The sequence below is a fragment of the Schistosoma mansoni genome, chromosome W (genome assembly GCF_000237925.1).
Source record: "Schistosoma mansoni strain Puerto Rico chromosome W, complete genome".
In the NCBI taxonomy this organism is placed as follows: Eukaryota; Metazoa; Platyhelminthes; class Trematoda; order Strigeidida; family Schistosomatidae; genus Schistosoma; species Schistosoma mansoni.
Genome location: NC_031502.1, coordinates 45,368,928 through 45,387,785, shown reverse-complemented (window position 1 = coordinate 45,387,785; position 18,858 = coordinate 45,368,928). Strand labels below are relative to the sequence as shown.

The following is an 18,858-nucleotide window of genomic DNA, read 5'->3' as shown; positions in this document are numbered from 1 at the left end:
TATATATATATATATATATATATATATATAGGTGAATAGTGGTCTGCATAGGATAATATTTTTGCATTGTTGAATTCTATACCAAAACCATAATTTCACGGATTCAACCCATAGTTTGTATAGTTTTACTTTGATTGTTTTATAAGAAAGTTACCTGTTGGAAACTGTTTGTAGTGTTTATGAAAATTTATTGAAATGTAAATGTTATATCACGAAGATAATTGTGAATGGTACCTTTTTTGAACTATTTATCGACCGATAAGATACATATATTTTTATCAAATAATTGTTAAATAACTAAACTATTTATATTCATGTCCCTTTTATCATGAGCTTTATTTTGACCTATGAACTATTATTATACGATTTACCATTCTTGAGTTATGCCCTGTCTATCTCCCTTGTTCACAGCCACATTTGGCTTAATCTTGTACAAATGTTGTTTCCTATTTTATGGTACGATGTGGTCTGTCTGGTCGGTATATAAACCCAGTATGTTTGAATTAAAGGATTCATATTGTTCTGGACTTAACAGACAGGGCTAGACGGGAAGCAAGGACCGATAAGTACTCTAGACTGCTCGTACGGGTTTTATGTGTTATTGGTCCGATCGATAAAGCACTGCTCTCTAATTGACGGTATTATCATGTTATATATTAACAGGGCACACAGGCTATAAGTTTTAACAATAAACCGAATATAACCATTGCTTTAGATCACCTTCAAATTGTATCAAACAATTATGTAAAATAACTGACTTATCGTTATTCTATTTTGTACATGAATGTCAAACACAGTTTAGATATCCTTCAGAGAGCCAAAATGTACATTTTTCAGTTACTTCAAGGGTATCGTTTCCTTTTGTCATTGGTTTGTTTTCTAATTGTTTAAGCGGAACAATTTTCATGTATTGAGGTCTTTTTGATGAACCTCAAATATACTGACCGTCTAGTAAAAATACGGTGGTTAAAAGCTGGGAAAGTTTTATGTATATATTCACACAACTATAAATATACCCTTCAAAAGGGTAATTTTACATTGGTTTTTAGAAAACCAGACACCATACGGGCTTTTACACGACCTGAACAGCATAGCTCAGTCTTGTGACGCAACCACATAGGTATTAATATCCCAGGTGGACCACTATATATATGACATAAGGATTCCACCCAGCGTCCATTTTCAAGTATTTAGATTAGGTTGGTATATACATCTGTCAGGGAAATTAATATATTATTACACTTTTGAAAGTTTTATTCAATATATTGGTAGTCAGTTGTTCATATTCCGCACCAAAGTTATTTCTTTACATATATGATAAGTTTACGTATAATTAATTGATAAATGATCTTCAAAATTATTTTTTCGTTAATTTTTATTTTATAGAAATTAGATTCTAATTCAAAAGTCCCTATATTCTTAACTACATGTACTGAACAAATAGAAAAACTAGCTACTGAAAGCTTTATTACTGCCAGTAATAATCCGTGTATTCAACCTGTTGACATGGCTATGGTTTATCAACAATCAGCTTTAACGTATACTCTACAAGAACTTCATAATACATTTGCTCATTGTTTGCCATTACCCGATATAGAACAGTCATCTACCCATCCGTTGGACATTGTACGTTTTGCCCAACTAATGAAAGCTTTTCTTCGTGATTTACCAGTGAATGTGATACCTGAAGAGTACTACTTAGATTTTTGCAGTTTAGCAAATATAAGAAATATAGGTAAGTCATACGTACCATTGAACAACAACATCTTGTAATTTTATCTCCTGCATTTTGTATGTTAATAAGTTCAGTTTGTCCTTCTCTGAGTGTCATAATAATAATTTTTTTGATTTATCTGTTACTAGATGAAAAGGAAAAAGCTGTTCATGCATTTCTTGAAAGTCTTCCTGAACTTCATCGGCTGTGTTTGATTCATATATTTAACCATTTAGGCTTCGTACTGAATCATCAAAATAAGTTAAAATCTTATTTGTCAGATTCATCATCTGTCAATCTGAACCGGTCGAATTCATTTTCTGAGTCCAGTATAAATGTATTGAATAAAGCTACTCCTTGGTTGATGATTTTTAGACAAATCCTTGTTCGACCACCATGGCATCTTATCACCGACATAGCTATGGGTATGGATACACATATGCGTGCTTTAGAGGCTCTCTTTTCAACTTTTGTCGATTTTGTCAGTGAGGAATCAGAATATACATCTCAAACTAAAAATTCCGAAGCACAATCTCATGTATTAGATTCAAATCTTCAAAGAAATTATATATCTTTTTCTCAATTTGAACATATTTGTGAGTTATCATGTTGTTGATTATACGGTTTATTTGTTATTTTGTTGTTACATATACCATTTGATTTCAATGATTTTGAAATATTTACAAAACGTAAGGTGACATGTAACAAGAGGATTTCTAACAGTATCATAATGTTATGCAAGTGAGTTTAACATCCAGACAACTGTCGAGAAGTTATATACCATTTCTATAACAATTTATATTTGTTTTTCTGGATACAAAGATCTACTTATCGCTATTCATAATTTCCGTTAACATCTTTCAAAGATCTAATAAATATTTATTCCTGGGATTTCTGGAATAAGGAAGGTTGGTTTTAATCAACCTTACTCATATCCCTTTCATTCTCAGTGAAATTTAGTAGTCTAATTTACAAAGCATGGTTTAAATAAAAGTTAACGTATGCTGTCATTATATTCAGTTTCGTTTTTGCTGTCCTTTAACAATGAATTTTATCAGAAATTTTTATCGATTGAAAAAGACAGAGGAGCACTAGATAGATATCTCTTCTAGTACTCGATGGTTTTCGATTATTGTTTGGTTTATATCAGTTCCAATGTTTCATTAATTACTTGGTTTATCAGAATTGTACACATGCTGTTTGTTCATTGATGATATAATTCTTGTATTTCTCCTCACCACACTTTTGGTTGTATTGTTTTGACTTAAAATAACTCGAATTACTGATTTAACGATTCTCAACGGAATTTTATCGAGGATATCATTCGGTTTTTATATTCATTTTTCATCTGCTTGAGTGATATGCAACTTTCACTATACTATCTATCTATCTATCCAGGTTTTCTTGTTTCACTGCAAATTAGTCTGAAATGAATAGAATAAGGCGTTTGTTGTTTAATAATTAAACTGTATAGTGTAATCATACATTTAGTTGGAATAAATCTTGGGTTTGTTCAAATATTCAAGTGGTCTAAATGTTTTCATTTTCTGTTAGTAATTATCAAGAAATAAAAGGAGATGGTTACAAGCAGTCATGCCAAAATTTGTCTTATAGGGTGATTACCTAAGCGCTGATTAGAGTAGGTTAGTATTTGGTTGTATAATGTAGTAGCTGAATTCTGACTATCTAGGCCGTTCCTAATAAAGCTACACATAATTATCAATAGTTCTGTTTGAGTGGGATTTTGAGTTGACTTGAGTCTGTAAATTTAATTTATCTTTTTGAAGTTTCATGTTCTTTTTTTTAAAGCCAGATATCAGGGTGAAAAACATACATCTTCAGAATCTATCTCACCATATCCTACTAATGTAGTTGCACCAACTATTAATACTCCGCCTAGTCCTACTTCAATTACTGCTAATAAAAAAGATTTACAGAATCAAGAATGGTATTGGGGTGATATAACTCAAGAAGAGGTACGCGAACTGATGACAGATCTTCAAGATGGATATTTTCTTGTTCGTGATGCTTCTGGGAGTTCATCCGCTGCATTCACTTTGGTAGTCAGGTATTTTGTGTATATTTACTGATGTATTTCGCGTCCTAAAGAATAACATTTATTTTGAATGATATACTGTAATCCACTATTTGATATATTTAGAATATTTATTTAATCAATAAAGTTTTTCTCCGTAACTTATATTTAACTACTTTACTATCTCACTATCTAATTATGTTTTCTTAATATTCCTTCAATAGATGGCGTGGTTTAAATAAGTTGAATCGAATCTATCATCGTGGTGATTATTTCGGGTTCACTGATCCTCCATATCCAAGTTGTCGTTTAGTTTCTGAACTTGTTGAATTTTGTCGTGTTCATCCACTAACTTTGACTAGTTGTAGCAATCTACGATTGATTTGGCCTGTATCACGTCGTCATAAACGTTTTCATGGCAAAACTGACATCTTATTCGATAATACTGTATCTAATGAGAATAAAAGCAATGCAGATGGAGTGTTTGCCTGCTTCTTAACTGAGTCACAACTAAACGGTGAATTGAAAAGTAAAGCTGCTGAAATTAATCAATTGGATAAAGTTATTACTGATTTACAGTTACAGTCGAAAAATGCAATTGATTTGAAAGAGGAAGGTGTTCGTCTTATCAAGGGTTATCAAAAGATACGTAAATGGTTACAGACCTCATTGAGTCAGTTAGATGATTATTCATATCCTAGTGAAAAGTGAGTGTAAATGTTAAGATTAAAATCGTTATTTTATTCCCTCTTTATTGTCTTGTTTCTCCTGTATCTAATAATATTATATCTTAATTATGCTTATATGAAATACTGTGAAGCTCCTTTCAAATCTTTTGTAAAAACTCTGTTGCTAAAATGTTTTTCATTTACCATTTGTCCAAGATAAGGCTGTACATATGTTAAACTTTACTTTTTCCGTAGGATTGAGTGAAGAAATCTCATCTTTTATAGTTTTACACTATCTATTAGGAACGTTTTGTAACTCGACTTTTTATATTCATTGGTTAGCATCTTATTTCTATTCTGATTTAAGCGAAATATTCTAAATTACCAAAAGTTAATTATAAATTAAAGCAGATTTTGTATGCATTGAAATGTCGAATGTCGAAGGAAATTTTTTATCTTCAGTAATACGACTGCATTCATCATATAATAAAGAAGAAACTGTTAACTTTTATCAACAAAAGTAATGATTTGTTGACGAGAAAAAAACTATTATTTACATGATTTCCTACTTTCTATGCAGTCACATACTTAGCTAGGAGAGGCAAATAATAATAACTTATTAATTTACTGATTGTCGTTCCTTCATCATATAAAAAATCGATTTTAGAATAGAGATATCATTCAATAGTTATTTTTTCAATGTAGGTTTTTTTTATTGTAGATAGATTCAACTGTGTCGTTACAATGGCATCCTCATCAAACTGGAATTAGTATAAAAAAGCATAACTTAATAGATTATCACTATGACTTCATCAAAGTGCTTGATGTGAATGTTGACGTTTATACTCAGTTAAGTTATGATATTATAGCACTGTTAAATTTTTCATCTTACGATGTAAACGAGTGCAGAAAAATATTAATCTAATAGAATCGACTGGTATAAATCTATACTAATAATATGCCAGTTGACAAGTAGGGTTTTTATCCTCATTACTTTGGGTTTTATTGAGGCGCAGGAAGTCTAGTATATTATACATGACCTGCAAATATTAGTTGATGAAAATACAACGCTTTATACACATTACAAAATAAACTGAAATTATAATCGAAAATTGGTTGGGTGATTTATACTTTTTTGATTCTATGACAGAATAAATGATCCAAGAAGATTATTTAGACCATCTAGCAGTAGTAATCAAAATCTGCAATAGAGAAATTAGTATTTCATCAACTAACAACCTAAAATATTAGTTTATATTTTAGATACTTCCCATGACCTCTTTTCAAAAGGGTTTATTTAGAAAGTCCTTTACTTTCTTTTTCGTCATACTTGGAACTCTATGGTGTTGTTAGTTTTTTACTGAATTGGTCAGCGTGGTAGTACTGTGGTATGTGCCACTGATGTCGACAGATATAAGTAGTATGTAACACCAATCTAAAGTGGAATGCCTGGTAGCAGAAGGTTGAAAAGATCAACTAGAAGAGAACGGGAACAGAGAGTGATTGGTATGGAAATGAAGGTACAGCAAAGTCTGAAACAAATGATGAACATTTTGCAAATCAAGTATTTACTGTATGGCTTTCAGATTTTACTAGGAGACTCTGTGTTGTACTCAAATACAGTCGGCTATCCCCACTTGTGTTCTCGTTTACTACAATACCACTTAGTGTCACACCGCAAAACGTGATCTCAAGTTACTTATATAAGCTTCTACTTCGTCTATGAGTTAATGGGCTTTTCTGATAATTAAAAATTTTTTTCTGCTAATATTGGCATTTATTGTTGATTTTTGTAGTTTCAAAAAACACGTATTTTCACTGAACTTTAAATTTTAATAATTTTCAGTACGTTTGTAAATTAGTTTTAAATTTGCTAAACTTTTTGATCATTTAGGTTGAAAATCTCACCTCAAATTGAAACGCTAAAAAGAGAAATAGATGAAATTGAAAAACAAATCAAGATTAACAAGGAAGAGGTTAATAATCAATCTAAAAAAGCTCGAATAATATGTGAAAACTATGCTAATGCAATTTTTCGTCAGCGTAAAGTAAGAAGACAGGCTCACGAGATTCGACGAGCATTAAAAGATCGAGGATTTAAAGAAGAGTCTTTATCTTCTTCGAGTTCTTCATTATGTGATGACTCCACTTCTTCAACGAAGCAGTCAATTGATAACCAAAGTAATATTGTACCGAGAAATTCTATAAATTCTCATGTTGATATTTATTTACCAGAAGAGATACGTGATCGTCGATATTGGTTCCTCACAGATGCTACTAGAGAAAAGGTGGAAGAGTTACTGAGGGATAGACCTGCTGGGACTTTTGTTGTCAGACCGTCTGCTACTGGTGATAAATTAGCGTTGGGCATACGGTAGGTATTTTATTTAATTTCACTACGATTTATTGCTTACAATTATATAAAGACTTTTTGGCAGAATTATATATAGTTACTAACATTAATATTTACCAATTATATCTCTACAACATCCTAATAGGATTTGAAATGAATTTGTACCGTATTATTGGAAGAGATGTTTTTTTTCTTTTTTATAGAAATGTTTAAGAATTCCATAGTTTGTGGTTAACATGTAACCTACATGTACAATTTGTGCAAATGATCATTTCCTTCATAAGAGTTGTTTCCTTATATAAATCTATTAAATTGTTTTCTCTTTATCTTAAAGGAGATAATATGGGTTTTCTATATTGTTTTGGATTCACTTTTAATTGAATCGATATTATTAATTAAACTAAAAGAATCCATATAGTTTACTTAGGTTGATTGAATTATGAAGTGATCCTTATTTCTATTTCAATTATTTCTTGCATGTTACATGTTATTTATTAATTGACCATCCCTTGATCAAAATTCTGTGTATAAATAAATAAATTTATTATATAGACTAATCATGAATAACAAAAAAAATACTAATCTAACAATAACATCTCTCCCATCCATTAATAACAACGATTTATTCATAAGGTAAATAATTAGTAAGTGGAAGTAATGTCGTTGAAAGTTGTACAATGCTATAATCTGTTTGATTTATTTACATGTCAAACAGTCTATTAGTATTCTTAGTGTATGTTTAGAGTTTGGTGGGTAAGTTATTATTTAACTAATTTGATGGATTTAGGTGATAGAATAAATAATTCTTAAAATAATTCATAATGGAGTTAGTTGTTTATTGTTTTCCACTTCTTTTAATTGTTCCCCAGTTAGTATTAATCCGTGATAAAAACAAACTAATCTTCACAAATATTTTTATTAGAATTTCCTTTATAAATGATGAATTAGATCTAAAATATCTATAGAATAATTTGTTGTATTTATAACATTATCATTTTGAAATCAGAACATTTAGATTTGGTTAAGCCGAATTGGAAGTTAACTCTGTTGTTATTTGAAAATCAATAGTGATGACATCGAGAATCCAAACTTGTGGCTGACAGTCAGTTTCTCTTAACTACCCTAAGTAGTCATGAATCATAAATCTTTATTAGTATTATTTACTAGTTAACCTTAGTAATTTCTACGCTAATGAGGCTCATCTAAGTTATTCGCAAACCAAATTACTATAATTAAAATCATGAATATTCACTTTGTTCGAAATGGAAGACATCAATAAAAGGGTTAAAGGTAAGTTCTTTCGATCATTCGGATTGAACCATTTGACGGATTGGCTGAAATTGGTAGTTAGTTGCATAATCCAAAATTATTTACTAAAAGATACTCTGACAGCCATCATATAATATATATATATATGCTTAACTTTCATTTTATCTTGTTTTGTTCAGGTTAGCAACATCTGTTCAACATTGTTTAATTCATTGTGTAAACGGAAAGTATGGATTTGTTGAAAATTCTTGTACATATGAATCATTGGAAGATTTGATCTGTTACTATCATGTGGAGAATTTAAAGCGATACAATAATCTACTCAACATAACTTTGAAGTATCCAATTAAGTTACAGTTGGATGAATGAAAAAATAATAGGGAAGGAGATTATGTGGTTTATTTGTTTTACTTCATTATCCTTTTTTGTTAACTCCGGTTTGTATTGTGTGTGTATGTGTTTGTTCATAGTTGTGTATTCATACATAAAAATACAGATAATTTTTGTCTTTTATTGTTTACATTTTTCCAAGAACGTATTTTTCTTTCATCAGTAATCAACAGTCACCACGTGGAACTATCAAGTCCAACCTTAGCATTGATAATTTATTATGTGCCTTAATATCTATTGTTTGTTAATTTTTTTGGCTTCAGAAGTTTTTATTTTATTATTATTACAGTGTTTTTATGTTGGCGAAAAAATACCACTCAGAAATCGTACTATCTTGTTTTCCCCTCCCCTTTCTTTTCCCTGTTACTCCCTTTCATTATATTTCCAGAATTATTTCTTGATAGTAAGTTACGTCTTCGTGTAGGTAAAAACAGTTCCTGATCGTATTTATTGAATACCTCACTACATAACTGAATAGAAAACAGGTATTATTATTATTGATGTTGTTAGAATACAATTTATTTTTCAGTCTTCTTTTACCTCTCCATTTTCTCATCCTTTCTTGATCTCATCATCGAGACGAAAGGAACATGAAAAACAAAAAATATTTTGGTGTATACAACTGATTAATGGTTATTTCTTTACACTGACATTTTCTCTACCTGTGATTTTCTACTTTACACCTTGCTGTTACCTATATACTTCTTTTTAAAGCTTTACAACAAAATTGTTTTACAGTTCGCTAATAGTTTATTATTATTTTGTTTTTTGCTTCAATCTCTTTCTTAAGATCTAAGATTATTATTATTAGTTTGTGTTATTATAATTGTTGTATCTTTACCACTTTAGAATAAAGTTAACCACGCGAGCTTTCATTTAATTAGAAAAAACCCTGTTCAATTATCTTTATAGAGAAATGTTCTCTTTTGCGGATCGGTTTTTCTGTTGTTGTGTAAGTGTTTCTTATTTCCTTCGATATTAAAGTTTTGAATTGTATCAGCCATCTTCATCAATCTCTAAAAATTGACAGATTCGCACAGATACATCATTAATTTTGCTCAGTTTTGAAACTTTATTAATTTTTTGAACTCCAAGCAAAATCAACTTTATTATTGCCTTGTCTTGCCTTATTATTTCCCAAGAATTGGAAATGTCGACCTGAAATTTTGTTCAATCGAATTTCTTCATGGTGAATTCAAGAGTTGTTTATGTATATTTAGCCTAAATGTCATTGCTTATATGATCGAATCCAAGATTGTCTTGATGTGAGTTAAGCTAGAAGTTCGATAAGTTTCAATTGTTGACTATTATTTGAAATAAGGCACTAAAAACTTTAAATTTTGACTGGAAAGAGCTCAGTAATTTTAAATATCTCAACGAATATAGAGTGTGCTGTTATCTTGATGCGAATCTAATTACATTTTTAAGGCCACATTTATGGTAGAGTACAACGTGTTTTGTAGCTTAAAGTCTAGCTAGTTTTCGCTCAAAAGTGTGTTCTAATTGTCAAGCGTTCTATCGGAGGCAATTTATTTCACATCAGTCATATTTAGATAGGACAACTAAGCTTTCTGAGTTTCTTTATGTGTAAAAGGAAGTAGGTTTGATTGTAGATTTGGTTATTGTGTAGACTTTGTACGCAGATATATACGTTAAACCATCAGTATCCATCGTTTTCTAATTCTTTACAGATACGATTTTCCGATTATACCGTTGAGAAACTATAAAGGTTGCACTGATTACTAACTAAATGTTTTGTGGAAATCAGGGCATATAGTCCTTTGAGAGTCCAGTCTCCCATCATCTAGTGAAATTATACTGTTACGTTGTGCAGTATTTCCAAATGCATTCTAATAATATCTATCAGCCCCCTTATTTGACATTTCCATTTTTTGGTGTTATGGAAATAAGACCTGATGTTAGTGATACTCAGAGCAACAATAAAGCCTAATAATGAAGTCTGGATTCCATTGAGGCACAGGTGACTTACAACTCATTATTTTTCAATGGGAAACCATATTTTGAAGAGAAGAGTGATCTACGGTAAATTGCCGGAAAATTGATTGTTTTTGTAAGGAAAATAATAACTGGTTAATATGGTTCAAATTAAAAAAAGGTCTGAGAGCTTAAATCTACTTGTTGTAATCAAACCGTAGCTCAATCAGTCCAAAATACTCAAATGTATATGGTTCCTAAGATAAAAAGTAGTATTCTGCTAAGATGTATGTGCTTTACGTTTATATTTTGGATTATTCTATTAAGGGTCTAAAATAGTTTCTATAAATAAATACTGCCTACGCTTAAATAAAAATTTTAAAGCCTAGAAATCTTTCATTCGATTGATCAACAACCTGAGACAGCAATTATGAGCTGTTAACCATTTCTCAGTAATAACGTTCGAATATTACACATCGTTATTAGAATTACGAGAAACGTTTATTAAAGTTTTGAAATATATCTGTTTGTTATTCATTTGTGCTGTTAAAATAGTAAAATGGATCCACCTGAAGCAGAAATTATCTAAATTGGAAATCTTTTAAATTCCAAAATCAATTTTGTCTTGACAACTGTCATTTTCATATATTGTTTTTAGAAATTTTCAAATCTTACCGATACTATTAATCTGATTGGTCTATTTTCTTGTTTTGACATTTCTCAATGTTTCGATGAAATTAAAAACTCATTTCGGATTATGGTAACTGCTTATGATAAAATTTAAAGGGTCGGTACAAATTAATAATCTCTCTGATTATTATAAGGTATAGGATTTGAATTGTAGTTTATATGTTAAGTCAGTCGTTGAAAAGCTGGGAGTTATGATATTTTTCTGTGTTTATTCATAAGTGCGATGTGTTTAGGAATGGAATTATCCTTTAGTCTATTTTTGCATTACTTATTTCATATGTCTATCTTCAAATCAAACTAATTTTCAACCATAGGTTCTTATCTTTCAAGTAATGCATTTTTTAATCAGATTGTTTCCAAGTAATTGTAACGTAACCATTTACAGTTGTTCTTTAACAGTTTGGTTATACATACAGATATTTCATTCGATCATCAGGTTACTGCAGTTCATGTCATCTATGATTGTCTGACGAGATGTTATTGCATTTTTACACCTAATGATCATACTATTTATTTTGATTTGGTTATATGATGGACAGATTCATTTATGAAAGTTTCTAGGAAGTGTATAGAAAAAAGAAATTGTAAAAAATACTATAGCCTTATTACATTCTTTGTTTCATTGAGTTAATAGCTGGGTTTATTTACTTACAGCTTTTTAATAAGAACAACCTTATGAAATAGCCACCAAAAAATTTTTTTTATTCTTTACACAAGAATTGAAAAATAAGATCTAACACTTAGATTTAATTATACCTACAAAATTAACGAATCAACTCTTTTTTAATATGATTTCTTATAGCCATATATCTATGCATATGACCACTAATAAAATTTTGAAATTTGTTTAAAAATACATTTCAATTTTAAGAATCCATACACATACAATTGTACTGTTAGTTTACCTATTTACATAACTTTGAAGTGATTACCTGGTATATTTCAAACTAATAAAGAAGTGTATAGTTAATATCAAATAGTATGGATTATAATGGTCACATATTTTCTAGTAATTCATTTAAACTAGTCTAGTCAAAAGAATATGATTAACGAAAGTGTTATTGAATTATCCTGATCACATGGGTCTACTTAGTATTTTTTTTAATGCATGAAATACAAATTTCCCATTCCGCACAAATGAATGCTGCAAGCTATAAGATAAATTTTTTGTTGTTTCGAACGTATTTTAAGAAAACAAAATAGTTATTGACATAGTGGTGATTATTTGGCGAACATTGACAATCACTAAAACTTCATATTATAAAAATAGTTAACATGTGATGGTATTTATCAATGGGTATATACGGATAGATTTTCAGAAATCCTTATCATTAAGAAAATATGAAATAAGTTAGAAAGTAAATCACTTTTCAAGATTAAAACTCTTCTCAAATTGACATAACTTAATGTTCACGTTTTCTTTGCCATATAGCCAATTAAACAAAGGCGTAGTAAACATATTAGGAAACTTAAATTTTCATTTAAAGATTTTTGAACTTAATATTTGGTAACCTTAATGGTTTTGGATATTTACGTGATCTCCGGATTTCTCAGAAATAAAATTTTGTTTCTTAAAAAACCCCCGATCGTTGCTGCTACCTTGACGTGGTGGTCGGGCTTGCCTATCGTGATGAAGCAATCGAGCTATGCTGGCTGGAACAATCGTTCCTCGAGGTCCTACCATGCCAGACAGGTCGGTTGAAGAGCGGTGAGACTAAAAGCAGCAAACCCAAGGTCCGAAGGCGAATTCGTACTGCTGACTGTACAGAGGTATGACGGCAGTAAGGTGTTTCCTTTAGACAACCAGCATGACAGCGATGCTGCCTTCCCACAAGGAGGGGTGTAGTTAGGGAAGGTTGACCCTAAAAATGCACACCTCGCCTTATCCCACGGATATCCGTCTCCGGCGGTAAGGTCCTTTAAAGAACGTAGCTAACACAAAAACTACCCACAAAAAGGTCGTGTGTGACCGACCTCAAGCAGTTGTCCCTTGGGCACTGCAGTCACGCTCTCAGGTCGTTAAGACCACTTCTAACCCGATTTCCTTTTCAGGTACCTCTAGAAGAATCCTTCCACGGTGTGGGCAACCGGGAAGTGATAACTGCCCTCATACCTCTAACAACACTCAAGACCACTGTATTCATAATCAATCTCCTTCTTCAGTTCCTACTATTCCTTCTACCTTGACTTTCAACACTAAATTCCATCTCTCGGTTTCCTCCTCAAGTGTCACCATGGCCAATGATTCTAGTGCGCGAAACGCTGTCCCAGGTCTACTAAAACCTCGCTCCAAACTACACATTGGAGCCTTCAACGTACGTACCCTATGCCAAATCGGTCAACAGGCCTCCTTAGCTAAAACTCTAGAATCTCGTACCATTGATGTATGCTGTGTCTCCGAAACACGCATACAGGATCCCAGTGTGGTCATTCACGTGACCTCACCCCGCCAAAATGGACAGCCGACGAAATACACCCTCCGTGTATCTGGCGACCCGTTGGCTAGTTCTCGTGGACTTGCAGGTGTAGGCATAGCACTAAGTACAAGGGCAGAACAAGCACTATTAGAATGGATCCCCGTTAACAGTCGCCTGTGTGCTGTCCGGCTGAATGGCTCCGTAAGAACTCGGAAGGATAGGGACACACGTCGTTGCCTTTTCGTCGTTTCTGCCTACGCTCCCACTGACTGCAGCCATGATGAAGTAAAAGATGACTTTTACAGAAAACTCTCTGAGCTTCTTCAGAAAGCTAAGCGCTCAGACATAGTAGTCGTAGCGGGTGACTTTAATGCCCAGGTAGGCAGCTTAAATCAAACAGAAAGACATTTAGGTGGGTGTTTTAGTATTCCGGCTCAACGAACAGATAATGGTGATCGTCTGTTGCAACTATGCTCAGACAATCGTTTATTTTTAGCAAACACTAATTTTAAACATAAGGAGAGACATCGTCTAACATGGCGACCACCTGCACCAAACCAACGATGGACTCAAATAGACCATATTGTCATCAGTCATCGTTGGAGAGGCTCAATAGAAGATTGTCGCTCGTATTGGAATACTTGTTTAGACTCTGATCACGCTTTAATACGAGCGCGCATTTGTCTGCGCCTCAATGGACGCAGGAAAATTACACTAAGAAGACCCATTAGGATTGAACTGGAGGACGAGAAAGCCAAATGCGAATTCCAGAAACAACTGAGGTCACATCTAGGCAGTTCTGTAAACGAGACTGACCCAGATGCTGCTTGGAAAGACATACGAACAGCTGTGGAAACAGCAGTAACATCTATTAGTCATTTAAACCATAGGGCTCCAAAAAACCAGTGGACTTCCTCTAAGTCTATTTCACTGATGGATTCGCGTAAACTCATCCCATCAGGCTCTGAACACGACGAAGAGCGTAAACAAATTAGATCTAGGTTAACTAAAAGTCTAAGGAACGATCGTGAGCAGTGGTGGGCAACGAAAGCAAAAGAGATGGAAAAGGCAGCGGCTGTAGGCAACACCAGGCAACTATTCAGACTAATAAAAGAAACCGGAATTAAGAAGTCAAGTGTAAGTGAGACAATCTCGGAAAAAGACGGAACCCTTATCTGCTCTCAGCCCAGACGTTTAGAATGATGGGCGGAACACTTTAAGGAGCAGTTTAGCTGGCCTTCAGCTACTTCACAACTACCCACTATTCCTAGAAAACCTGAATGGAACATTGAGGTAGGCCCCCCGACCCTACTTGAAGTTCAAAAGGCTATAGGTAATCTGAAACGAGGAAAAGCAGCTGGTCCTGATGGATTGGCTCCAGAGGTCTTTAAATATGGTGGTCCAATTTTAGCGATTAGGTTGACTAATATTCTGGCTAAAATCTGGGAAACGGACGTAATCCCATCCGACTGGTCACAATCTCTGATTGTCCCAATATATAAAAAGGGGCCAAAATCATCCTGCGATAACCATAGAGGGATTAGTCTGACTAACATAGCATCTAAAATACTAGCCTCAATAATTATCGGGCGCCTAAGACTCGTGAACTGCAAACACGAGAAAATCAGGCTGGCTTCAGACCTGGTCGTGGCTGTATCGACCACATATTCACCATTCGTCAAGTTTTAGAGCACAGACACGCTTATCGGCGTCCGACAATGATAGTTTTTCTTGACTTGAAAGCAGCATTTGACTCTGTAGACCGAGAGGTTCTGTGGCAGTGTCTGTCATTGAAAGGTGTACCTTAGAAGTACATAAACCTTTTGAAGGCTCTTTACTCGAACACTATTAGTCGAGTAAGAGCTTATGGCGAACTGTCATCTGATTTTACAACCTCAAGTGGTGTCCGTCAAGGCTGTCCACTATACCCGTTTTTGTTTAACTTCATTATAGACCTGTTGCTGGAAATAACACTCTCGTCGACTGAATTTACAGGAATTGATCTCCTACCAGGGGCTCCACTAAGCGACTTAGAATACGCAGATGACATAGTCCTGTTTGGTGAAGACGCTGGCAAAATGCAGAGTCTTCTGTTGGAACTCAGTAATAATGCCAGGATGTTTGGGATACGTTTCTCCCCATCCAAATGTAAATTGTTACTACAGGACTGGCCTGCGTCAACACCCGAACTAGGGATAGGGAGTGAAGTAGTCGAACGCGTCGACAACTTCACTTATCTTGGAAGTCTGATCAGCCCTAATGGGTTGGTGTCTGACGAAATCTCAGCACGGATTCAAAAATCTCGTTTGGCTTTTGCCAACTTACGTCACCTATGACGAAGACGAGATATCCGTCTATCAATTAAAGGATGAACATACTGCGCATCAGTTCGTTCTGTTCTACTTTACGGCTGTGAAACATGGCCATTAAGAGTAGAAGATACTCGTAAGTTACTAGTATTTGACCACAGATGCATTAGAAATATTGCTCGCATCTGCTGGGATAACCGGGTAAGTAATAGTGAGGTTAGACGCAGGGTATTAGGGAACGATGGTAAATCAGTTGATGAGGTGATGAATCTTCATCGACTGAGATGGTTGGGCCATGTGTTACGTATGCCTGAACATCGATTACCACGACGCTCTATGATGACTAGTATTGGGGATGGTTGGAAGAGAGTTAGGGTCGGCCAAACCAAAACATGGCATCAGTGTTTGAAGTCACTAACTTCTAGCCTGAGCCATGTTGGCAGATGCAGACTACCTGGTTGGGGTCCGCGTGACTATCGTAATAAATGGTTGGAGACTGTGTGACATGGCTCAGAATCGATCACAATGGCGTAGGTGTATACACTCTTTATCTTCCCTTAAACCTTGAGACTAAAATTGCTTCATATCTCTCTTCCTTCCTATACTATATCCTTATATACAACCTATAATTTATATACTACTACCAACACTAAATTAACTACTATGAATCCGGTGTTGATCTTGTTGTGCTAACGAGGTATGGCAACTTGGACCGATGCATATATGTGCCTGGTCCTACGTTGTAGCTGACCGACTGACTGACTCTTAAAAAACCTATGTCCAACAGACGTAATTTATTCTATTTTGTTTTAGGTATGTGTTAAAACCAACCATCATAATTCCGGCTTTTTTTTTATACTTTAATACATTTTCAAAGAAACTGTCAAGATTAGTTTGAATTTAACGAATCAATGGAGTTTTTGACTAATGATTAATGAGTTGGTTAGTTTCTTTGAAATTTCACTAATATTGGTCCGATATTTGGGTCACGAAATTGCGAGCATTAAGCTTTAGAGTTAAAAAAATTAAGTTTTCTTTTCATAATAAGAGACTAGACGCATCCACATATGTATGCACATAAGTATATACAGTAAAAGAACTTCATTTATTGACAGGAGGAAACGGTTTTTGTTAAACAAATTAGTGACTGTCGTGACCATTATATATTTATATAGTTTTACATAACGGGTTAATATCAACTAAAAATCTGTAAAGAACCAAAGATGACTGGGTGGCCGCTCTCTGTAAAGATTCTCAAACCAATCTAGTCTTATATCACCAGCCATCGAGCTCAATACCTTCAGTTTTCATTATGATCGCAATATTATTAATTTTTAAAATGAGCTGAATAGAATCCTAATAATTCTAAAATTAAGTAGATGAACAGTTGAAAAATTCTATTTTCTATAATCGTTTTTTTTGTAAAATTGACGAAGACAGTTTATTTTTCTATTTGAATACGTAAACTTTCCATTTCAAAAAGTAGAAAACCAATAAATGCCTGTAGTGTTCGAATCTATTTCGTTCAGGTTTATAGTCTAAGAAGCTATCACTGAGGATTTTTTGTTCACAAACGATCACTATTAGAACTGAGTTATTTATATTATTGATTATTGAGTAGTAAGTATCTATTAGTAAGAGCAAAGCAAACGTTATAATAAAGTTCAAAATTTAAGACTGGAAAATTTTGATTTCAGTCAAAAAATTATTTTATTGTGTTATGTGAAAGCATAAACGTTAGAATTCTCAGTCAACTGAAGTAACTTTGGAGATTTCGGTTGTACGTGAACAGTCTATCATTAAATAATTGGTACTAGTGATTCACAAACTTTCTTAAATTTATCCAATATTGTTGAATATTTTCAAACTAAAAAGTATTTTAGCATCAATTATTTCATACTAACGAAAAAGAAACGTTTTTCACAGGTTTTAGTATGCCCACAAACACCTCAAATAGCTTTTGTTGATCATATGGCCATAAAAGGCATAGTATAAGTGCTTTTACTGTTAGCTTTTATCGATGTACAGTTAATGTAATCTTGTTCATGTATACTGGAAAGAACATTATCGTTTCTCCTGGAAGATTTACAAGATTTTATGAAATCGGTGTTTAATTTTGCTAAGCTTAATGACAGAAAATTCATACCACGATTATTTGTATAGGGTTGTTAGTGAGATTATCGAAGTTACTTAATCCCATAATCTAGTAAAGAGTTTGATCATTATCATTTAACATATATTTTGGAGGCAACCAAGAAAAACATAAATTTGTATCGGTATTGGTCACTTAGATGCATGTACATTTTAAAAGTAATCAAAACTGGTATTACTAAATTATATATGTAAACGTGTCAATTTAAACTCATTTACATCATTATTCAATTAATCACCACACTTGTTACAAACAGTAAAATAGTAGTAATAAGTAGTGATACTTGCCAAGGTGTTATAATTTGGGGTGTTTCGGTTATATTTACCGTTGGCGAAAGTATTGAGCTCTATTATTGGTGGTCGAAGTAAACAATTTACGCGGTTTGTTTTCGTTGAAATTGAAAATATTTCATGAGTTATAGTATAATACTATTGAATATGAGTTTTAGAACTTTTCAAATAAATTTAAACTGACTGATGTTTCTTGTTCATAAAATAAAGCTGTAGTCAGAAAGTTTAGAAGTAGATCTGCATTGGAAAGTAAATTATATATATGAGTGACCTTGATTTCCTAGAATTGTCGAGAAAATATCTTAAATTAGCGATTAATCCAGTGATTGTAAAGTTTTTATTAGAACAAAATAGCCAACTTTTTAGGTTTATAACAGAAATTCTGAAAGGGCGCTAATTAGCCAACATATTTTAATCAATTTTCATGGCTTTTCGAGGCTCCTCTGGAATAATTGTCGAGGGCTTCCAGCGTTACTTACACACTGTCCATGGGATATAAATACGTTTTTGTCAGAATACTTTATTCAAATGAAACAGAAATACATATGATTTATGATAGAAGTATAGTTCTGGAAAGATATTAAGGTAGTCAGTTGTGTTAATGATTGGCCATTAGATGCCTCATTTGGCTTCGAT

General features: G+C 33.0%; 1 protein-coding gene across 1 annotated transcript in view; it reads left to right on the top strand.

Annotated features, from left to right (window-relative positions):
- Positions 1–8,408, top strand: part of Smp_196030 (putative gtpase activating protein) — a gene marked incomplete at both ends in the record, with an annotated part of 24,075 nt that extends 15,667 nt beyond the window's left edge. Inside the window, 4 exons of the mRNA XM_018789872.1 lie at positions 1,387–1,735; positions 1,864–2,310; positions 3,524–3,782; positions 8,219–8,408. Of these exons, the coding sequence (XP_018655272.1) occupies positions 1,387–1,735; positions 1,864–2,310; positions 3,524–3,782; positions 8,219–8,408 (1,245 nt within the window). The remainder of the gene's footprint in view (positions 1–1,386; positions 1,736–1,863; positions 2,311–3,523; positions 3,783–8,218) is intronic.
- Positions 8,409–18,858: the final 10,450 nt, after the last annotated feature.